Raw genomic sequence first — 17,130 nt, forward strand, 5'->3', positions numbered from 1 at the left:
TATGTTGAAAGTTTAATCGAGATCGGTCGGGTGGTTTAAGAGTTATTAAGTTTTATTTATTTTCATATATTTACTCTCCTCTCCTCTGCTCCCCTAAGTTGTACCATCAAAATGAAATAACAAAAAAATTCCCAGGTTTGAACTTCATCTATGTTGGAAATTTGATTGAGATCGAGCGAGTGGTTCAAGAGTTATTAACTTATGATCACTTTTATTTTTATATTTATTGATTTTTGTATATCTCCCCCTTCTCTCCATCCCCTATGTTGTTCCGTCAAAGTGAAATGGAAAAATCCATCTCAGGCACGAACGTAATCTATGTTGAAATTTTGATCGAGATTGGTCGTTTGGTTCAAGAGATTAATGAGTCTAAAACATAATCACTTTCAATTTGGATCTGAAGTTTTTTTGTTCACAGACACCGCTATTAATATACAGATAATAATAATAATAATAATAATAATAATAATAATAATAATAATAATAATAATAATAATAATAATAATAATAATAATAATAATAATAATAATAATAATAATAATGTTTAATTAATACTTTTACTAGCCTACAAAAGTAAACCGTGGAATTAGCCTTTCCCATTGATCTTGTGGCTAGTGGACGCGTCTTTGGTTCAATTTACAGTGGAAGATCATTGAATGCATTACGGAAGTTGGGATCCCGCCTTAAATTGTAGAACCATGTATGACACAGCTTGGGCAGTGAAAAGTGATATTAAAATGTCAATAAACGATAGCAACAATAGAACGTAGAAAGAATTTAGGCACATAATCAATAATATTCAATACAGATTAACTTATGAAAGATCGATTAACCTTGATGAGCGTTGCCATGAGGAAAACCATATTTGAAGTATTCTTGTTCATTATAGTTTTTTTAATATTCACAGTATTAATAGAACAAAACTGACCAAAACACCAAACGCATATTAATAATATTTGTGTTATTAATATATTTGGTGCCTTGGTAAGTTCTCTTTTATTAATACTCGAAATGTTCATATTGATTCGTGGGTTCTATACAGTTCCCATAGCGGCTAAACGTTAAACATCCTTCAGTTTCTGCAGTCCGTGCTAAAGCACACAGAAGATAATAAATATGGGAAATTTACCATAGTTTTGTAACTATTAATTACTAAATACAGATTTCTATAGGCTTACATTCAGTTTTACTCTTTTGAACGAGTGGCTTAAAAATCTGAATAAATGCTTGTAAAGTCCAATTCTCTCGTTGAAAAAAGAAGAAGAAGAAGGGACCCCACATGCATAATTTACAGATGTTTACTTTCGTTTGGCACACATTTTGATTTATATGAATTTTAATGAATTAATATATCGAAAAAAGAGCAACAAGGTATATATATATATATATATATATATATATATATATATATATATATATATATATATATATATATATATATATATATATATGTGTGTGTGTGTGTGTGTGTGTGTGTATTTATAAACTACTCTAAGACTTTAAATTCCTACTTTCTATTTTAGTAGCGCTAATCTTCTCCTAAACTTACTTCAATGAACCTAAACACTCCACATCAGGTTTTAATTTCTCTTTATCGCGAGATCATGCGACCAGCAAGCAAAGTTTGAATCTGGACAAGCCTGATAGGGAGACGGAGTCCTTAATGAGCCCGAGTCTAAGCTCGAGATCGAGCTGTCGCCAGCCTCGTTGAGGATAGCGATCCCTAGCTCGAACGACTGCAAGTTTGAGCTAGAGTGAATCTTAGTAAGGTTAGTTAGTGCAAGCCCCAATTACGGATAGTAAGCCTGAGGTCTATGTTCTTTTGCTGAAGTTTAGCGCTCCTTTTCAGCAGTGAGGCTATATGAAACGTGGATCTACAGTTTGAGATGGAATCCGAAACTACTGTAGTGCATTCAAATTTCAAGGTACTTCCGCCGAGAATCGAAGGACTGACTGTGGATCCAACTAAACTGTGATCGCAAAATGATTTCAACTCCACATTTTTTTTTTCAATATCCCTAGAGCGATTCATCATTTTGAGTTGTTTTCTTTGACACAGACAAAATATATGTTAGGAAAACGGTACTTAAATTGCATAATTCATTTAGGAAAATATGTAGAAAAATAGGATTGTATACAGTAAATAGAAATTTTCTGACGAACGCACAATGCTTTCTCTCCACTGTTTTATTGAATTCAATGTCTCTCTTTAAAGAATATGAAGTTTTAGCTAACTTCGTGAAATGTGATCGGTAACAGTCGGGCAAAATCCCGTAATGCTTCCTATCTTTATGATCTCTCGTATATTGATTGTTGATTATGAAATGAAATTATCTGAATTTTAGACACCATAAATTCTACTGTTTCAGAAAAGATTCCAGTTTTCTTGTGTGAGGCAGTTGATTTTTTTTATCTGTCTTACTGTCTTTCAAGAGTTTTTAAAAGGTCCCGTGAAGTTCTATGGCTCCCCATTTGCTATTTTACATTCTGAAGTATGGAATAAGCCTTTGGTACTTTTAAAACCATGAAATTATTATTATTTTTTTTTTTTTGAAAAAACAAAATGATATTATCTTTTACATTTTGCTTTTTGAAGATGTGGTGCAGCTTAAGCCATGCTTATATTGCTTATATTGTGCGTACTTATCACTTTATACGTACAAATAACAATCAAATATTATAATTACACGTTGAATATGTTTTAGAAGTGAATGGGTAAAACACATTAGTTATTTGATATTTATCAGGAAGATAAGTATAACTAACAATCAGAGAAAATGTCGTTGTCAGTTGCATTTAAATGGTAATTAAACTAAGATAGGATTGAACATTTTTTTTACTGGTAACATTGGGACCTATTTTTTCTTTTGCTTATGCAATTTCGAACTACTTGCATAAACTATTGTTCTTCATTCTCTAATACAAACGGATGTGAAATGATTTATAATTTCTTATAGAGTGGGGGCATATAGATTGCGCATAAAACTCTTTATGAAATCTTGGATGACAAAATTTATTTCATTTTCCATTTGGAATTGTAGATATTGATCATTTTTTTCAGAGACTATTGAAAATACTCAACATTTACAAGGAGTCAGAAAAAGTACAGGTAACAATATTGAGAAATTATTTATACAAATATTTGATGGATTCTTCCTATAGTATTATATAAATAAATTAAATAAGAAACATGGTTTTAAGATGAAAAATTTGTTCGTCAAAATAATGTTAACTAAAGAGAATTTACATGCAAAAAATCCTTCATGTCATTCATAATCTTGTATAGCAGGTCAAAGCGTTAAGTAACTAATTACGTAAAATATACATATCAGGAAAACGTGATTTTTCTTTTTGAAAAAAAGAAAGAAATATAGAAGTAAATAATAATCTGCAAGTGTCTCTAATGTGAAGTAGCTATTAACGTAAGAATTTAATGGTATGCAAACACATTACTTCAAAGTACAGTACATTAAAAGAAAATTAATTGCTAGTGCTTATTATAAAAGATAGGCGGGACCGCGTCGCTCGCATGGATGTATACGATGTGCATAGAGTATTAGTCTGTCTGTCTGTTTATTCATTTATGTTTGTTGATATTTAGCATCCCCTTTTCTTAGCACCGTGGCTATAGGAGACATGGATATACAGTTTAAGATGGAATTCGAACCTCCATAATGCTTTCAATTTCCCCCACCGGGAATGGAAAAAAATGAAATGAAATCTTTGAGTTTTACGTCCCACGGTTATGCCGGCTAGGCTAAAGGAGGCGGTGATGGTGAGAAATGAAAGAAATGGTGGAATGAAAAAGTGGAAGGAAACGGGAGAACCCTTAGAAAATCCACGTACACGATGTTATCGGGAATCGAATTCGGTATCCCGTGCATGAGTGACACGTGTGGTAACTACTCGAAAACTGGGAAGGAAAGAGAGTTCTAGTTAATTAGCCTAGGCAAAGAAATCTTTACTGAGGCTAAGAAGAAGTTTGGAGAATAATATGAGGGATTTTGAGAACTGGGATAATAAGAATTCAAGGTGGGTTGACAGCATAGAAGAGTCCAATGAAGGGATTGTTTCTGCAGCCATGAACCTTCAGATTCCTTAAGCATAATGTTAGTGTTTATTATAAAAATGAAAGAAAACGCAGACAATTATCTTTGTATGTCAAGTAGCTCCTCCTTCAATATTCAATTTTGATCACCACGTGAAATTTTTACTCTTAATTGTTGGAAGTTTCAGATGTAACATTTTCTCTTTAAAAGTATAATCATTACTTTATAATTAAAGGCAAAATAAGTTTTGGTTCTTACCTTCTAAAACTGATAGGCATAGCTAAAAGCCCTTCTTCTTTCTTATAAACCACAAAAGAAATTCTGGAAGAACTCTGACATCATTGTGAAAATTCAGCTCCATGTTCGCGGCTTGTCATGATGACAGCAGAGTTGGAACTGAAGGCGAGGATTTCCTCACCTATAAAACATTTGCAACGAACGAGTTATTCTTTCGCACGTTTTCCCTCCCTCTCCTATTTCGGCTACGCTGAGCATGCGCAGACTGCACTTCAAAGTTCGATACTTTTCATTATTTAGAAAGCAAAGAAATAAGGATGCTGTTTGGCGCCTGTTATATCAAAAGACGGACCGTTCAAATCCCACCCGCAGATAATAACCATCCTATCTGCCCACAGTACAAGTTTGGTTATGCAACCTTTAAAGTACATTTGTAATGTGGTTACACAATTTTCAGGATAGAATGTTAATGCGATAGGTTTTGGTTTATATTCAACCTCCCCTTATCTGCGATCGAAAAATAAACATATATACATGCGATTCACAATGTCAAGGTCAAACATGAAATTTTATATGTATATTCTCTCCAGTTTTGTCACATATAAAATGCGGATAATTATTGGGTCAATATTAATAAAACGAAACGAACAAGATAAGTTTTACAGATAAACTTGCGCATCTAGCTATCAGCAGGCGCTATTCTGGCGAAAGACAGATAGACAAACCCTCATGTATACGTGTGGATATTATTACTATTGATCTACATGAACACAAAAAGGTAATCTCAGTTAACTTGTATTGGTTTTGATTACTTTTTCTCTGTTGTTTTTTAACCTTTCATTGATGTGGAAATTTAAATCGTCGCGGACTGAAGGGCTTCTTTAAATTTTGCAGTCTTAGCCCGAGTATGTTAAACAATTTAGAAGTTAGTAAAAGTCACTACGACGTAATAATGTCCGAAGCATGCGAACAGGGGGAGGTTATAATGACGTAGGTAGGTTGGAAGTACGTAAACAAGGAGATGTCACTTCCACGTAAGTAGGTCGAAAGTATGTAAAGAAGAGAATGCCTCTTCGTAAGTAGGTAGGTAGGAAGCATGTAAAGAAGGGGATGTCACTAGCACGTAGGGGTAGGTTGAAAGCATGTTAAGAAAGGGATGTCATTACCACGTAGGTAGGTCGAAAGCATGTAAAGAAGGGGATGTCACTAAGACGTAGGTAGGCCAAAATCATGTAAAGAAGGATATGTTACTACCATGTAGGTAGGTCGAAAGCATCTAAAGAAGGGGATGTCACTAACACGTAGGTGGGTTGAAAGCATGTAAAGCAGAGAATGTCACTACTACGTAGGAAGGTCGGGAGCATGTAAACAAGGGGATGCCACTATCACGTAAGTAGGTTGGCTCTGAGGAGTTCATTACTACAACTACACGTAAAATATAGTTAAGAGCATAATCTTCGTGCTTCGTTTGATTTTTCTTTTAAAAGGTCAGCCTACAAGGACAGTATACTTATTATGGTACGCAACTTACCTACAGAGCTCATCCAATCCTGACCAAACTTATCACAGAGGTAGACTTCCATTTGCTTAGTATAGATGTGAAGTATTTTCTTGTGCTGACCTTTCATTTCCGAGTTAGTGGTCATCGAAATTTGGGGTTTGAGTTAACCAAGTTTTCACGAAAGACAATTTACAGTGTACGTAGATAAATACATCAAAATTTGTTAAAATCAAGAATTTTTATTCTTGGAAACGGGAAACTCAGTTATATTTATTACCCAACAAACGAACGACTCGAGGACATGACACAATTCACAATCGTACTTTTGATTAGAGTAACTCATCACCGTGTGATCCGCAACATCATTGTCATCAACGTCTTCCATTCCCGATACATTTACATGCCGTCATGTATGGTAGTTCCACTGTACTATACCTCTTTGTTTTGACCTAATGTTACACTATTTCATACAGTTTTCTAGTTATATCTTATCTACACTTTTTTACACTTCACCTCTGTCATATCCATCAAAATATGATTTCTCTTCAAAGTAGCATATCTATTTTCATTTTTTATTCAAAATAGTCTCTAATATTCTTCTTCTCTCTCTCACGTCTCTCTCTTACTTCTCTCAATACTCTCACATCATTTCTAAGTTCTACCGATCCCCTTTCTTTTATTTTTAAATCGCAACCATAACAACAAATTGAACTCAAAGCCTTCTTTCACAATATTTTTATGTCCAATTTTCTGTTCTGTATGTAGATGCACTCCACACGAAATACTTGATCAGTTATTTTAAATTATTTGTTCAAATGCCCCATAAAATAAACTTATTCCTCTCTCTAAATGTTTATTTTGTCATTCAATCTTTGTACATATATTTATTCTCGTTCACATTTTTTTTTTTTTTTTTTTTTTTTTAATTTTCGAGTGACGAAAGGAGAGAAGAAAGTATGGTGATTGTGAAAAAGAATCAATTTCACAATCAATTTATAGTGATCAAAGGAAAAACCCGAAATGATTTATTTTTACCACTTTAGGTTTGAATATCCCCTCCCTAAACGAATTTTGTTCGTAACTTGGTTCCTAACTCTCTATATTGTGACTAAATTTAGTGGTAATCCATCAAGTAGTTGTTGAAAACATTTGTCTCCCAACGGACGAGGAACAATGTAGATATATAAAGGAGACTGAGTAAACCATCCATATCTTAAAAAAGGGACTCAAAGACGGGTAGTACACGGTAGAGACCTGCACGGGCCGGGCTTGGGCAGGCCGACTCTATTATTTCTTTGGGCCGGGCTGGGCTTGGGCGGGCCGACACTGATTTCTCTTCAGGTCGGGCCGGGCTGGGGCCGATTAATTGCAATTCTTTAATAATTATTGACATTCGTTAAACGATAATTAGAATAAAGCAAACGTTGAAGAAGTGTGCCCGTGAAAAATGTTACAAAATGAAACTTCGAAAATTTATCGGGCCCGGGCAGAATTGAGCCAAGAATTTTTAAAAACTTATCGGGCCGGGCCGGGCCGGGCTCCGGCCGAAAATCTCCAAAACTTTTCGGGCCCGGGCTGGGCCGGGCCTGCGTACATTCGGGCTGGATTGGGCTCGGGCCGAAAAATTCGGCCCGTGCAGGTCTCTAGTACACAGTAACAACCGTAACTCTGATAGCTCTAGTTCAGTGTATTGTAAACTGTCGATTATCAGTGGCCTTTCTTTGTTTTTTCTTTCATCTTTCTTTGCGACGATAAATTATGGCATTAAAAGAAAATATACAACACAGGATAAACCATACTATTGTGACAAAATGTTATTAAAAGAAGCTTTCAGTCACAAACAAAGAAGAGGTGTTTGAACACGAAAAAACGAAAACAATTGACTGATTTTGTTTCAGTAAAAAAAAAAAAAATGTAAAGCAACAAACTTGTAAGTACAGAAAACTACTGTTTACTAAGTATAATTGTAATATATAGGTTACCTACTGTAAATAAAAATTGTCCAAAAGCATTTTTCGATTGATTTTAGGCCTTTAAGATTGCCGCGTCACCCAATTCCGCGATAGTTTACTTTATTAGGAATGTTTCAGCAAAATAGAAACATTTAGTTAAGAATTAATTGGGTAGTTACCTCTTGCACTAATTTTACTAATCTTACCTTAAATCTGCGTCTTTTTTCTCCGCTTGTTTCGAAAAGTAGTCCCGAAGAAAATCGCATTTGTTAAGAGTTATACATTTTTGAAATTTAGCATTTCTCTTTCTAGTTGGTAATTTCAGTTGAAAGAGCACTTTAATAGACATTCTGAACACAACGTATAAATAAATATATATAAATAAAAACAATTTGTTGTAAGGAACTACTTAAAAAAAAAAAAAACACTTATCTATTATTCTCCTTATGACACGTAAACAAAAAGTTTAAACAAATATATGTTATTGATGTTTCCAATGATTTTACAAACAACAAATGAACCGTAACAATGCAAGTGAATTGTTGATAAATAGACAGCCAGTTGTAAAAGTGAGTGGAAACGCGGGGGACGTCGTCCACCTACTTCCAGAAAATATGCGACGTTCCCACACTTTTTTTTAAAAAAAAAATTACAATGGCCAAAGACAAGCACGAGGGACGGCGTGACGTCATGGCTCATGCGTCCCCCTACCTTTTTCAAATTCACTTTTACCCTACCTGTGATGTAGCACACCCAGTCCCGAAGAATTCACAATAATAGTTACATAAACATCTAAAGCTGATATTTATACTTTCTATTGTAATATATATTGTGCAATGTTTCTTGCAGGTATGGTTTCGTGAGCAGGGCCGGATTTAGCATTTTGGCGCCCCTAAACCCAATAATTTTTTTCCGTCCCCTAGTCTGGTTAAAGTTACTTTCCTAAAAACCTTTATTAAAAATTATATCAGGCCTATATGTTAATTGCTTAAACACCACTCCACGATGCAATTTTATCATTGCAAGTTTTTTGAGGAATTTACTTGGTTCTGGGCTTAACAAAATACCGTTAATGTATTAACAAAAATTTGGTGAACTTTACCAACAATTATTTGTTCCAATGAACTTCAAAATCAGAATGCTTTATTAGCCTGATTTGTAAAACCAATTCAAAAAATATGTTAAGTTATGGCTATTTATTTTTAATTTTTTTTCTCTCGGCCGTGCGCCCCCTGGGAGCTTGCGCCCATAGGCCCGGGCCTACCAGGCCTATTGGGAAATCCGGCCCTGTTCGTGAGGCTTCCCTTTTCTCCTCTGGAGCTAAGATAAATTAAGATTTCATACGTTTTGTGCAGGGCACGTCCATTAGCAAATAGTGTTCCAGTCCCCTTCCCCCACAAATTTTGATTTTGTATCCAGAGAAAGAATTTTCTGGAAGAAAACCTGGTAGCGTATTGGACAAAACATTCTCGAGAAGAATGTTCTGTCCAAATAAACCAATCAGCAGCTTCGCTGCCTATTGGATATGTGTGACAGGTAGTTTATCCTAAGTACACACATAGGCATTCAATAAGTAATAGTGTCGCATGCACATCATGTGAGCGGTAGTAGATTTCTAGCACTTCCGGTTTTAGTAGAGAGATAAGAGCGGAGATAGAATATATTCCTGGGGCGCTTAATTGGTTACCGAAAACCACTTCTCGTTGTCTACTATCATTTTTGCTCTACGAGGTGTGACACAAAAGAAACGAGACTGTTCCAATAAGTCAGTGTACTTACAGAATTAGTTCTCTGTGATGTTATCACCTTCAAAATAGTCCCCTTCAGCATTCACACACTTCTGCATTCGGTGCTGCCATTGCTTGTAACATTCCTGAAACGAGGTTTCTGGAAGGCCCTTCAGGAGATTCTCCGTTTTCTCCTGAACATCTTTAACTGTGGTAAAATGGGTTCCCTTTATGCAAGATTTAATTTTGGGAAATAAAAAAAAGTCACAGGGAGCCAAATCTGGTGAATAAGGTGGATGCTCCATTACAGTAATGTTTTTGCTGCTCAGAAACTGCTTGACAGATAGGGCCTTGTGAGCGGGTGCATTGTCCTGATGCAACAGCCATCCATCACTCCACAACTGTGGCCTTTTTTCTCTAATTTTTTCACGAAGTCTTTTTAGTACTTCAATGTAGTAGTGCTGAGTAACAGTCTGACCACTGGGAACCCACTCAATCATTAGAATTCCCTTAATGTCGAAGAAGACAATCAACATTGCCTTGAATTTTGATTTTGACATGCGCGCTTTTTTGGGTCTTGGGGATCCTGGATATTTCCACTGCATCGATTGGCGCTTACTTTCAGGATCATAGGTAAAAATCCATGTTTCATCACAAGTTACAACAGATTCCAACAAATTTGGCTCGTTTCTAATGCGTTCTAGCATGTCCACACACAAGTCTTTACGGCACTGTTTTTGGTCATCGGACAGAACTTTTGGAACAACCTTCGCACAAATCTTCCTCATGTGTAATTCCTCAGTTAAAATGCGTCGAACTGCTTCCCTATTCAAGTTAACCAACTCCGCCACTGCACGAACACTTAATCTTCGGTCACCCCGGATCACCTCACGAACTTTGGCAATGTTTTGGTCTGTAATCGTTGACCTTGGGCGCCCAGAACGTTCATCATCTTCAACATTGTCCCTTCCCTCCGAAAACCGTTTATGTCATTCAAACACACGTGCTCGAGACAAAGTTTCATCTCCATAAGCCTCAGTTAACATTTGAAATGTTTCTGTGGCTGATTTCTTAAGTTTCACAAGAAATTTGATGTTGATTCGCTGTTCAGCTTTTGCACTAGACATCTTTCCGGCAGAATGCAGTTGCACGTGTTCACTCACTGATGCAATACTCCCAACTGTCACCACCGGCTGAGTCGAAACTGGTAGCATGGATCGAGGAGGGGTGTGACATTACGTCACCAAAACAGTTGTTGCCAACTCCAATCCTTTTTCAAGTTATGCACTTAGTCTCGTTTTTTTTGTGTCACACCTCGTATAGTGATCAACGTTAAAACTAGAAGTGGTTCATGTTTGCTACTTCTAGTTTGCATAAGGGTAAAGACAGAATATGCTTACCTATGCTTAGAATCCTAAATCGATTCCGAAAAGCAGCTTCTTGCTATCTTTTATCGTTCTTGCTAAGTAGTTCAATATTAAAACCGGAAGTTCTAGTGGATTTCTATCACTTCCTGTTTTAGTAGGGAGTTACGAATGGAGATAGAAATGTATTCTTGGGGGGCTTAATCGATTACAGGAAACTTTTTTCTCTCTATCTATTAAACTCTGTGATTTTGTTCTGTAGTGATCAACGTTAAAACCGGAAACAGTTGATTTCTACGATTTCCGGTGAATGGATTACGTCTACTAACAAATCGTCTATATCCTGGTCAAAATAGATAGCTACTCATCAAGTAGTTCTTTAGATTTCTTTCTTTCTTTCTTTTTTTTTTGGCTATCGGATGCAGTGGCGGATCCAGGGGCGGTGATCGGGGTGATCGCCCCCCAGAAGAGGAAACTTTCTGATTTTATATATAAATAAAACTCATCCAAGAGTTTGGAGCTCTTAAAAGTAGCTCTAAGTAGCAGTATTACAACCCACCGCTGCCCCAGAAGTCCGTCCTGGATCCGCCCCTGATCGGATACACAGACAGAGTAAAGAAGTTTTGATTGGTAAATCAAACTTCTTAACGCAAACTTTTTTTAAATGTTAACTGACTTCAACAAAAACAGAAAGTAATAATGACAAAGTACTTAAAACCAGATAATAATTTATTACAGTTATTCAGAAAAAATTTTTTGAAGTCTGTGCAAAGGCAAACAAATTAGTGACTAGCATAAAATTAGGTTGGATAGTACAGTATAATTTCAAGAAGCATTAATATGTTTGACTGCACAGACTTTAATTTTGTATATACATAATAGAAATTAATTGTTTGCTAGTTTTAAGAGATTATTATTATTATTATTATTATTATTATTATTATTATTATTATTATTATTATTATTATTATTATTATTATTATTATTATTATTATTATTATTATTATTTTGCTTTGTAGCGCTTTGGTTGAAGTCTATTAATACTGCTTTGTCTTAAGTTTTTTATGCTATGCAGTGCATTTTTGAAGTCGATTATATTTCTTTTTAAGTTGGTTTAATTTTTCCACTTTTTCGTTAGTTCAGCAATTTAGTTAGATACCTATACTAAAGATAGGACATTGTTTTATGGATAGGTGTGAGAAACATACATCACCGCATCACGCTTCAAACAGCTAAAAGAGAATTTCTTGTTCACACATCCAACGTTATTATTGTAATAATTACATAGTGGGAAACCGAAACGAGCGTGAAATAAAATAAAATAAAATAAAGTGAATCCTTTAGTTCAACGTCCCACATTTACTGTGAACTAAGGCTAAATAAGACGATGATCATTGCAAGTTACTGATGACAGATGGAAGTGGTGGACGTAAGTCGTAAAAATAGGAATTTCATTTTAATTCATCAATTATTTAGAGTAACTACTCTTCAAGACTATACTATACAGAATTTACATGTTAAAAAATTTTGACAGTATAATTGAATATGAGACTTTGCTTTGAGGTAATTGTAGTCAAAAACATGATGTCCTAGTTTTGCAGATGAAAGCGCTGTCAGAATTATTGATCGGATACTCGACAAAGAAAACTGCCAACCTTTATTTATTTGGCTTAAGATAACGATGGTACTTAATTTAAAGTATATACGTATTTGACATCAAGTAACACATCACGAATATGGCACTTAGGAAGAAGGTACATACGTACACTATTAGAAGGTTCTAAGAAAATTTATGTACCTTTCAGTAAATTATCCAATGACAAAAACAGTTACAAGTAATATGTTTATAAAACAGTATTATGTCACCATTAGGGAACACAAGCATTAATAGATACAATCTGATACTTAACAATGTATTTTGCTATCTATACAGTACTTAAATTAATAATATCTTCCAGCAAATTAAAAACTGTTAATTATTATTGGCCACGAACGACTGACTTTTTGGCGCCACAAACTCGCTTTTTTCTTGAAAACTAAATATGAGAATTCACCTTGAAACATGTTATTTTGTTCATTTCAATATACTGTAAAATTCTGCTAAATCAGGTAGAAGATCGAGCAATTACACACGGGAATCGAGATTGTGTAATTGATCGATTTTCTCCCACAACCATTTTTTAAATAAGACTTTCTGTTATAAAACAGTATAATACAGTTTCACTAAATAAGTTCACTAATAATTAGGGTAAGTAGGTATCCCAACCTCACAAACCTCCGTTGAAGCTGAGTAAGGCATAGTAGGATTCTCTGTGCTTCTCTGCAAGCAAAGGGAAGTTGAATGCTCACAGAGTTCCACTGTAAACTAAGAGGAAAAGGAAAACCAGGAAACCCCACTGCAAGTTGGGTGGTTTGTGGAAAGGAATTTCTCACAGGGGCATACTGGGATGAAAATTCCACTGTGGAACAATTCCACTAACCGTCCCTTTCAGAAAAAAAATAGCCCCTATTTTTTGTTTTCCAATAATATTTTTTATAATTTTATATTTTTAAATAGGTCCTTTATAAATTAAGGAATATACACTCTTGTAAATGAAACTATATTCAATTCGATATAGGTCTACTTTGTGCTTAGTATGCTCAATGTTCCTTTAGCACACAATCGTCACAATAGTATAGGTACGGTATTCTATTATTTTAAGAGAAAGATTTTTTGTGTATTTAGCTTTTTATTTTCAACTTCATTCAAAATAAAAGTTTGGGAGTTGGCTGGCAGTTATATATTTTAGTAAGTTTTATAAAGTTGTGAAGTGAATTAGAAATATGAGCACATAGCTACAGCCAGACATTGATACATACGTACATATCTTTGAGATTACACTATGTTACATTATCTATGATGTTGTCTACATCCATATGTTGAAACATTTCCTTCTCCACTAACATAAGCATAAAGGATTCCAACTTATCCTGTGATAGAGTCGTTCTCAGTCTGTCTTTTATGAACTTTAACACAGAAAAAATTCTCTCGCTTGCTACCTGTGTAAAAGGAAATGTAAGCATGTATTTGTAGACAAATCTTATGTTACAATAAGTTCCTGTCAAAAGATTATACATGCACAAAAGTCTGCGGCAACAAACACAACAGTCCTGACATGAACTAATATACTTTTTCTTCAGAGTGAAGTCATCGGGAGAGTTATGTGTGGTTTCAACCTCCTCTTCTAATTTCATTACATCATACCCATCTAAAGGGGACTTCAGTCTCTCCCAGTGATTAGCTAAAGTGGTCAGTTCCATCTTAATAAATCTGATGTGATATGCGACTTAAAATATGCCAATCTTAGCTAAATGTTGAAGTAAAGGTGGTTAAAATCTTCTGCTTCTAATATCTTGGAAACATTTTGGATCAAGAATAGCTATATCAACAAAGAAAGCACTATTGTTCATATAAAACCTTCTTGACAAGCTTGTGTTTACTGTGTCTACAATGACATTAAAAACTTGATATTTATAGGTGTTTTGTGGATCGAATACAAGTTCATCAGGTGCTAATTCACCAGGCATAATTTTTTCCTTCATCCTTTCTGCAGAAGAGTAGTAGTAACAGCAATGATCAGATCTTCTTCTTCAAGTAACTTAGTTTTTGCCCATTCAATGAATTATTTCTCTTCATTCCTGACTTTCAAAACATTCCCTAACTTCCTGTAACGTTTTGGAAGTCACTTTCACCATGTTGAATGCTTTCATTATATCTAAGCCATATTTATTGGTCAAAAATGTATAAAAAATAAACGACGTCAAAATATTTTCAAATTTGAGTAGGGACTCTTTATGTGATGCTGCTTTTCGTCTATATTTGGTGGCATTAGATTGTTGTTTTCGATTGTGTCAAGTGTTACAAACAGAGTAACAAAGAGAGATGATTCCTTATTGCCCTTTGATCCGAAAACTTTCTTCAGAGCGCTAGCCTTTGCCCACCATCTTGTTTCTCCAATGAGATTCAGTCGTTTTCGATGCTCAGCCCTTCATTTCGTGTTCCCATATATCCATTCGTAAGTACGAATCTCGTAAAGAAACTGCAAAATGATTTAAAAGCCCAAATAGAGTTGTACATTGGAGAGTGGCACTGGTAGTTTCTGCCATCACAAGATTAAGAATGTGTACATAACATCACATGTGCTGTTCTGGAGACTCCTTGCTTAACCATGAAGTGAATCCATTATAAGTGCCTTGCATGTTTGCAACACCATCAGTTGAGCGTTATGCAAAATAAAGAACATTGTTCTATTTCAAAAGTGAAGGCCTATTACCTGACGAAAGGAATCCATTTTTGAATTGGAAATTAAGAAATTAATTATTTTGTTTGTTCAATAGGCCTACATTTTAGAAATGTTTCATAGATATAGCCTACATCTTTTGATTTGATCATACTGTACTGTCTGAAAGTCTTTTAGATTTACCGACCCCTTAATTGTAATGAACCGGCCCCTGTGGAAAGCTCCACAACTCCACTATGGCCAGTCCGCCTATGTATGTTTGTATATATACAAAAAGCGTAAAAATAGCTACAAAAATTTTAAAAATCATAAATTTTTAGGACAGCTTTAAAAGGGTGTAATAGAGTAGGGTAGGATAAAGTAGAGTAAGCTAGGGATAAGTAGGGTAGGGTAGGGTTATAGGTTAGGGTTAAGGAAGTTTCGACCCATTTTCTTAAAATTAATAGTGGAAGTTCTTGTCTCTGAGTAAAGATACCAACTGGAACGTCTCTACACCTGCAGCCATGTTCAGAATACAAATGCTCGTTACTTCCCCACAATCCAACCAAGCAGTAACCTTGTACGAAATAGTTTCCTCCGTTTGTCAGATAGTTCCATGATGATATCTGCTTATGAAAAAGAATAAACACAACTTCCGCTTTCCTTACATATTATTAAGCACACAAAAGAGCATATGTCCATTTCTTCTCGGTAAATTTTTACCATTTTGCGAGAAACGGACGACCAACTTTGGAACTTAACCCCATGTCTTATCTTTGGGCAGTATTTTTAGTGAAATAAAAGATGAAGTTTAAGAGTTAATTACAATTTTGGGCTATATCTCATGAACCATACTACGTACTGTCGTCTTCCTAGTGCCATCATGAAGAATGAGGGTGTAGTTCAGAACAGCGAAATTAAACTACCGCTAATTTTAGAGTTTTTCTGTAATATCTTCAAAACAAATAAAAATTTTCGAAAAGCGGAAACGTAGTGAACTAGACAATGCAATTTTGCATGTGGTACCTTTACCACAATTCACCTATCAGCTTTTGGTATTCCACTATTTACAGAATCCGCAAAAAATGCTAAATCTATCTACAGTTGCAAATCGAAAGCAGATAGTGAGTTGTGATAAAGGTATCACATACAAAATCGTATTGTCTAGTTCACTACGTTTCTGCTTTTCGAATTTTTTTTAAAGATATTACAGAAAATCTCTAAAATTTAGCGGTAGTTTAATTTCGCTATAGTGAAGACCCTTAATAGGTGGCATAGTTTTCGTTCAACATCAATTTTTAGGGTCGCAAAATAATTTATTTTCTTCAATTTTCTCGAAAACTACGCATGAGGTTTTACACTGACGCATATCAGTTTCTTCTACTGAGTGAGATCTATCGATTGGTATGTGTCTGGCCTTTGGGCAATTTTCCCCGTTAACGGTAATAATATTGTGGAAACAGGACTGAAGCTTAAAATAAGCTGCCGATAAACGCTTATAAAAACTGTATGAGTAGTTAATTGTGAACCCATTTTCTTCGATAAATGAATATATTGAATTAATGTAAGGAAACTAAATCATACTCTACAATATGTTATCTTATATCAATTATTATTGATATTAACACCAGGTTAACACTATTGCCAATGCAATATAAAGTTATATTTTTTTTTTCAAATGGCACCACGTTATGTTAGTATATATTTCAAATCTACATGTGAAACGAAAACTTAAAATACTACACGTGTTATGCAGTGTTGCAGACTAAGAACGATAGTATCACAAGATTGAAAAAGAACCAAATTTTAGATGGTACTTAACGCAAGTAAACCGAAAGAGGAAATGCAAATCCAAAGTATTTCAATGTCGAATACTACGATCCTCATATGACATGTTTCGAATATGTGGAAAATAAGTTAAAAGAAATTGAAATTTAACTTCTTTCAAAGGACTTTCTTGCAAAAAAGCGTTATAATATTTTACCACACAGATGGTTTTCATTAGACATAAAGATCATGAAATTTACAGCAATGTATATAT

At 34.8% G+C, this 17,130-nt stretch overlaps 1 protein-coding gene across 6 annotated transcripts in view; it reads right to left on the reverse strand.

Annotated features, from left to right (window-relative positions):
* Positions 1 to 17,130, reverse strand: part of LOC145664174 (cyclin-dependent kinase-like 4) — a 345,081-nt gene that overhangs the window by 113,648 nt on the left and 214,303 nt on the right. Inside the window, exon 1 of one of the 6 annotated variants that reach the window (XM_081730595.1) lies at positions 7,946 to 8,208. The exons of 3 other annotated variants lie outside the window; for them this stretch is intronic. In XM_081730595.1, coding sequence (XP_081586721.1) covers positions 7,946 to 8,088 — 143 coding nt within the window. In that variant the 5' untranslated portion in view covers positions 8,089 to 8,208. Of the gene's footprint in view, positions 1 to 4,307; positions 4,426 to 7,945; positions 8,209 to 17,130 lie in introns of those variants that run through there. 2 more of the 6 variants (XM_081730594.1, XM_081730598.1) reach the window with 2 other exon arrangements.

Source organism: Thermobia domestica, chromosome 11 (genome assembly GCF_964235325.1).
Source record: "Thermobia domestica chromosome 11, izTheDome1.hap1.1, whole genome shotgun sequence".
NCBI lineage: Eukaryota > Metazoa > Arthropoda > Insecta > Zygentoma > Lepismatidae > Thermobia > Thermobia domestica.